The 7,373-nt window shown below is 36.3% G+C and overlaps 1 protein-coding gene and 1 pseudogene across 1 annotated transcript; both read right to left on the reverse strand.

The window, feature by feature from the left end:
* Positions 1-1,918: 1,918 nt before the first annotated feature.
* Positions 1,919-3,429, reverse strand: LOC132164468 (uncharacterized; annotated as a pseudogene).
* Positions 3,430-4,875: 1,446 nt separating this feature from the next.
* Positions 4,876-6,498, reverse strand: LOC148583982 (uncharacterized). Its single transcript, XM_088519307.1, has one exon. The coding sequence runs from the start codon at positions 6,496-6,498 to the stop codon at positions 4,876-4,878; it is 1,623 nt and encodes a 540-aa protein (XP_088375433.1).
* Positions 6,499-7,373: the final 875 nt, after the last annotated feature.

Genomic DNA, 7,373 nt, shown 5'->3' on the forward strand with positions numbered 1-7,373 from the left:
AGATTTTAATAATTATGAGATTTATAATTAATTATGTGTTACTTAGTTTATATATATATATATATATATATATATATATATATATATATATATATATATATATAGCTTGCTCACGAGCCTAACCGAGTCAAGCCGAACTTGCTTTGTTTAATATTCAAGCTACGATTTGTGTTCACGAAGCGTTTCATTTAATAATCGAGTCAAGTACGAGCTAAGCTTATACGAGCCGATCTCGAGCTCGCTCACGAGTGGCTTGCTCACTTAACACCCCTATGCCTAAGCAAGCCTTGGGTTGCCCAAACACTTGCCCGAGCAAGTGAGCCCCACAAGAACCTCTCACTAACTATATGTCCAAATTGCAAGCAACATGATCTCATTCTCGAAAACTTTCTATTCTCGTACACTCTTTTCTTCTGCAACTCATCTTTGTTGTCTCACTCTCTTCCTCACAACTTCTTAAATTATATGAAAAATATAAGAAATATTTGACAATTTTCTATACGAACCAAATGCCAAAAATAGCCAATTTATTTGAAAAATGTTTTCAGCTAGAAATATTTTATAACATAACAAAAAAAAAAAAAAAATGAAAAGAACACGGGCAAGGGGGTTGTCAAATGGAATTGCTCGGTGCATATATTAATTGGACCCAGCCCATACCAACTTATTTACTTTACATTCCTTTATATATCCGTTCAAAGTTTCAATTCTATGCAGGCCCAACCAGGCCCATCTTTATTTGGTTGGTGATATTTGCTGTATGAAATTGAAATATTTTGAAATTGAACGGAACTAGTTGAAGTTGAACTCCTCCCTTGGGGGTTAAAACGGCAAGTAGTTGGGCAATTATATTTTAATAAAATCACAATGCAAAAGAAAATTATATATGCATCAATCCCATACCAGTTTTCCATATAAATAAACTCATTATACTTCCTCATTTCTCATCAATATCCTCTTGATTAATTGTCTGATTTTACGTAAGTATTCAAAGATTTCGTCGGGATTTGGCTTAGGTGTTGTAAAAAAAATTACAGTATTTATGTTATAGTTTTTTAAGGGTTCAAATTTAATTTCACTTTCTCATTCTTTTTCTCCTTCCTTCTCAAGAAATACTTGAAATTAAGTCTAGCCTCTTTAAAAACTACATCATAAGTGCTACAGCACCTAAGCATAATCCCTGCAAGTGCTTATATGGTCATTATATATTCGAATATTTGCCCCCACATTGCTTGAGAAATATTATTATGTTAAAATCATTTTAAAAAACATTATTTTACTTATCTGATCATATCCTGGCTTGAAATAAGACCATATATATGGTCATTATGGAATAGAAATTGCATACCACCACATATTTCCTCTTCAATCCCCAATTGTGTTGCTAATTCCAAGCAAGAAAACTGTATCGATTGAGGATAGTAATTGCAAACCACACACAATAAGTTGTTTTGGGTTGGCAAATAAAGGCATTTGTCTTCTCAAAGCTTCATTCATTTTACAAATGATTTTATGCAACGAGGAAATGTGTGGTTTAATTACCTCAATTCCCAGGAAATGTCAACGAGGATGAGAGTTGTAAAACGAAGCTTGAGAATTGAAGATGGCTTTATTTATTTGCCAACCCTAAACCACTTGCAGAGGCAGAATTAATAGTTCTAATGAAATAAATTATACAATTACGAGGATCTCTCTCTAGCGTAGACACAAATGTGCTAGCTAGCACAACAAACTACAAAAAGATATTTAATTTGTTCAAACATCTCTTCCGCAGATGGATGACGAATTTGCATTGTATATAGTTTAGGGCCATATGATCACCTTGAAAAGTTTCACTGCAGACATCACACGGTTGAGAATTCTTAGTTTTCCAGACAAAATTGAGAGGATGTTGGTGATCTTCTCGAATAAAATTTCTTCAATACTTTATATAGGGATGCTTCTCAATTACGCATTGAGTATGAGTAGCAAAGTTGCATTATACACAGTAATAGAACCAATGGTTTGGATTTCTTTTTTCTTCACAAATTAAACAATAATATTCTTCAGAATCATTTTCAACGGCGTAAGTGAGGGAGAGAAGATGTGGGTCATGTTCATACTTAGCTTTGAGTGGGAGTGTGGCACATTCAAAACCCAAAGCAAAATCGCATTCCTTGCATACAAATACACCATTGTGATGGCGCCACGAATCACAAGTATTGCAATCTTCTCGTGAACTTATAGCATGGAAGAGAGTGTTGGTGACCTTCATTTTTAATGATTGTTTGAATTGAACAACATTGGATGTCAAGGCAGTAGTAAAAATCACATTCTTGACATTTATAAACGAAGCCGTTGCTAAAGCGATCACAAGCCTTGCAAGAAAAGAGACCATTAATGTAGCGATCTCCCCTTGCATAGAGGGTAAGTAGATGTGGGTGACTTGGGAGTCGCTTCTTTAAGGGTAGTCGAGCACATGCGCTATGGAGAAAGTAATTGCATTGCTCACAACTATAAAATGGGGCGCTAATTATAGGTCGGATACAACCTTCACAGAGCTTATTATGATGAACCTCGAGTTGGTTGCAGGTGAGGATTAAGTTATGTTCATGATCAAAATGTTTGAGCTCCTCACGTTCTTCACCCTCTTCAAAGTCGATACCCTCCTCCTCCTCCTCTATGGTATCACTACTTGCTCCAATATTCCGATTTTTCTTTGCGCATTCCAAGTGGGCTACGAAATCACATTGTTGACAATAATAACCCGCATAGCTGAGCTTTTTATTGCAAAGCTGACAAAATACATGATCATCCTCATGCTTCTTGATCACTTGACCAAGTGAATAGATGAGAGTGAGCAAATGACGATCTGCCATAATTCTTATGCTACGCGGTCTTTGAGCACATATAGCATGAGTAAAGAGTTGACAAATGCGACATATCTGGGCGCCGCTGTTGCGATCCTCACCACAGACTTCACAGGTGAACAGAATGTGCTTCATGATAGGAACAAATTCATGTTGGTGACAGTCGTCAGGTTTAGTTTGCCAATCGGAAGCACACTCAATGTCAAGGTCGAAATTGCAACTACGGCACTTATAGGTGAAGCATCTTTCGCAACACTTAAGGCAGGCATCACAAAATTTAGTCTTTGATGGCGCAGAAAGAACGAGGGTATGGTTTGGATGCAAAGGGTGTTGTATCTCAGTGGGTAAGTCAACGCATGACTTGTGTAGAAAGAAGTTGCAGGGAGAGCATCTGTAGGCAGGACCGCATACCAATTTATCGCACCCAGAGCAAACAACTTCATTATCGCCATCATTTTGTAAGTCTTCCACAAAGATCAAGGGATGCTTCTTGTGGCTAAAATGTTGGATCTCCTCCATCTCTCCCAAGATTTCTCCCGATTCTCCGCCTCTCTCCGTCTCTCTCTCTTACACACTCCGGCGCACAAGGAAAAATCTTGAGAAGGCTCACCTGAAACCGAACCTAACCGAGATCGGCAGATTGAGCGGACTCCAAAGGAAACCCAGAAAGTGATCAGCGTAAGGGGTTTTTTTTTTTTTTTTTTTTTCTCTATCTTTTCTTTGAAAGGTGGAGAGGAGTGAGGGGCGAGTGGCCTTTTAAAAGGAGTGTGATTCCTCATTCCTTTTACAACGATGAGTAGTTGAGAAAGAGAAAACGCCGAAGCTTTTAAAAAAAAGAAGAGAAGTTGAGCAACTCCTTTATTTTTCAGAGTTAATGGGACCATTGTCCTTATTGTGTGTTGAATAATCAAAATCAATAATGATGAGGAAGCCGACAAAAACCATTAACACGACACTAATATATTATTCTTGCCATCTCCTTGCTCTTCACATCAACTGACTCACTCAAATTAATTAAAGGGATTTAAATGATTAACCGGCACTTACGTTATTTGAATCTGAAATTTCAAAAATTATGATTTCAAAATATGTAATTTAAAAATGCTGTTAAATTGGAATTTAATTTTTATAATTGTGTATTTTAAAAAAATATATATATTTTTAAATTTTTAAAAAATATAATTTTAAATAATTTATTTTTTGTAATTTTGTTTAAAATTGCATTTTTTTATTTGTTTATAAAATTACAATACCAAATGCACTCTTAATTCAACATTAACTGCATGCCTTACATAGCACAATCTAACCTCGCCCACTTTTTTTCTTTGCGATGATTAAAAAGGATTGGCAAAAAAAAAAAAAAAAAAACAAAAACAAAAGAGCTATAGCTTGTCCAGATTCTCAGCAGACACTTTAAACCTTCCTTTCGCCAATCAATCGTTTGTTATGGTTAGGGAATTCATTTGGCGCGGTGGGAAGGAGCTGTAAGTATTTCCCAACATTTACTTCATTTCATTCACAAGAAGAAATACCAGTTTCTGGAACAAGTACAAATAATTAAATACCAGTTTTCCATATATATAAACTCATTATATATACTTCCTCATTTTTCATCAATATCCTCTTGCTTGTCTGATTTTTCCCAAGTATTCAAAGCTTTCGTCGACATGAATCAGGATTTGGCTTAGGTGTTTTAAAAAAAAATTACAGTACTTATGTTATAGTTTAAATTTAATTTCAAGTATTCCATGAGAAAGAGAAATAAAGTGACGTAAGACTTGAAATTAAATTTTAATAATTACTGTCTATGATTTTACTCCTCTACTAATAACCAAACTGATAATATATAACAAAAACAAATTTCTTTTTTCTTTCTAATAAAAGAGTGAAACAAAAGTTTAATCCAATCAAAGTATACGATTAAATAAATTATATAATTACGAGGAACTCTCTCTAGCGTAGACACAAATGTGCTAGCTAGTACAACTAAGTACAAAATGATATTTTTCTAATCAGTGCTAAGAAGTTATTTTATTCTCAATTTGTACATACATTTAGTCCGCAAATGGACGATAGATTTGCATTGTGTACAGTTTATAGCCACATCTTCACCAAAAATTTCACCGCATGAATCACATGGACGAGAGTCCTTAGTTCTTTGGACAAAATTGAGAGGGTGTTGGTGATATTTCCAAGTAAAATTTCTTCCATACTTAATGTAGGGAGACCTCCCAACTACGCATCGAGGATGAGCAACAAAATCACATTTTTCACAGTAATAGAACCAATGGTTTGGATTCCTTTCTTCTTCGCAAATTAAACAATAACATTCTTCATAATCGTTTTCGGCAGTGTAAGTGAGTGACATGGGATGTGGGTCATGTTCATACTTAGCTTTGAGTGGGAGTGTTGCACATTCAAAACCCAAGGCAAAATTGCATTCCTTACATACAAATAAACCTGCATCGTGTCTCCTCTGCCCCTCACAAGAATTGCAATCTTGAATTGAACTTTGAGCAAGGAAGAGGGGATGCTTGTGACCCTCATGCTTAAGGGTTTTCGGAATCGAACAACATCGGATATCAAGACTGTATTTACAGTCGAAACATGCATAAACAAAGCCATGGCTAAAACAACGACAAGCATCACAGAATACGGTGTTACCAATTATAAATCCGAATGGGTAGAGGGTAAGTTGATGTGGGTGACTTTGGTGTCGCTTCTTTGAGGGTAGTCGAGCACATTTGCTATGAAGAAAGTAATTGCATTGCCGACAACTATAAAATGGGGCAGAAATTATAAGTTGCATACAACCTTCACAAAGTTTATTACGATGAACCTCGACTTCATTGCAGTTGAGGATTAAGTTATGTTCATGATTGAAATGTTCGAGCTCCTCAAATTCTTCACCCTCCTCAAAGTCGATACCCTCCTCCTCTATGCTTGAGCCGTCTATGGTATCATTACTTGCTCCAATTGAATTTTTGTGTGCGCATACCAAGTGGGCTACGAAATCACATTGTTGACAATAATAACCTGCATACTTGAGGTTGACCTTTTTATAGCAGAGGTTACAAAATACATGATCGTCATGCTCCTTGATGACTTGACCAAGTGAATAGATGAGAGTGAGCAAGTGACGATCTGCCATAATTCTTATGCTACGTGGCCATTGCGTACATGCAGCGTGAGTAAAGAGTTGACAAATGCGACATACTTGGGCGGTACTGTTGCGAACCTCACCACAGACTTCACAGGTGAAGTGGATCTGGTGAAAGATGGGAAAGAATTCATGTTGGTGACCGTCATCAGTATTACTTCGCCAAATGGAAGCACATTCGGTGTCAATGTCGAATTTGCAACTATTGCAATGGTAGAAGAAGCATCTTTGGCAACTCTTAAGGCAGGCATCGCAAATGTAATCCCCTGATGGTGTTTGGAGAAAAAGGGTGTGGTTTGGATGCAAAGGGTATTGTATCTCAGGGGGTATCTCCGCGCATGACTTGTGAAGAAAGAAGTTGCAGTGGGAGCATTTGTAGGCAGGAGCGCATACTGATTTATTGCAACCTGAGCAAACACCTTCATCTTCTAAGTCTTCCACAAAGACCAAAGGATGCTCCTCGTGGCTAAAATGCTGGATCACCTCCATCTCTCTCTTTCTGCAAGCACAGATCAAAGCTAAACCCATGACCTTAAATCAAACAAAACTAAAAGGAGAAACGAAGGAGGGAATGTTCACCTTTGAGATCAGTTGATCGAGCAGACCCAATCGAAGCTTTAAAGACACAAATTGATCAGAGCAGATGTGTGTGTATGCCTTGCAATCTTAAATTTTAATTTCCTATTTATTGCTAAGCCTTTGTGTGCATTAATTGAGACTCATTCCCTCATATCATTTTAATTTTACTTTGTCAAAAGCCTTGTTATGCAATGTTCTCTTCTTATTGTACTGAACCAGTAAAAAAGAAAAAGAAAAGGACAAAGAAAAAGAAAAAAGAAAAAGAGAGGAAACAGGAAAGGAAGGATAATCACATAGCTGCTGTAGTTGAGCAATTCTTTTTTTGTTTTTTTTTTTGTTTTTGAGCAATCCTTTTAAAAGCACTCATATGTTTTTTTAAAAGTGGTATTTACTTTTATTAAAGAAACAGACAAGTTTATTTTCTTCAAACAACTGAATTATTTATTACGCTAGCTTATCTTTCAAGTACATGTGATTGAGTGGGACTCACGATGGAATTTATTTGCAACATGTTACCTTTGATTTTCGTGGATAACTTGTCTAGTTAGTTAGGCATCTAGAATCTTTTGTTCACTCTGTTAAGGAACATGAAGTAGTTTAAGCACAACAAGCGAGAGTGCGCTCGAGCGCACTAATAACAGCTAGTTTCGAGAAAAGTTGGGCCAAATTTAAGGCTACAAGTTATGTCTAAATCATTTCTCTTGGCTAAAATGCTGGATCACCTCCATCTCTCTCTTTCTGAAAACACAGATCAAAGCTAAACCCATGACCTTAAATCAAACAAA

The sequence above is a fragment of the Corylus avellana genome, chromosome 8, assembly GCF_965113065.1.
Source record: "Corylus avellana chromosome 8, dhCorAvel1.hap1.2, whole genome shotgun sequence".
Classification (NCBI taxonomy): domain Eukaryota; kingdom Viridiplantae; phylum Streptophyta; class Magnoliopsida; order Fagales; family Betulaceae; genus Corylus; species Corylus avellana.

Excerpts from the sequence above, each read along its gene's own strand:
- LOC148583982 (XM_088519307.1), bottom strand. The coding sequence starts at position 6,498 with ATGGAGGTGATCCAGCATTTTAGCCACGAGGAGCATCCTTTGGTCTTT.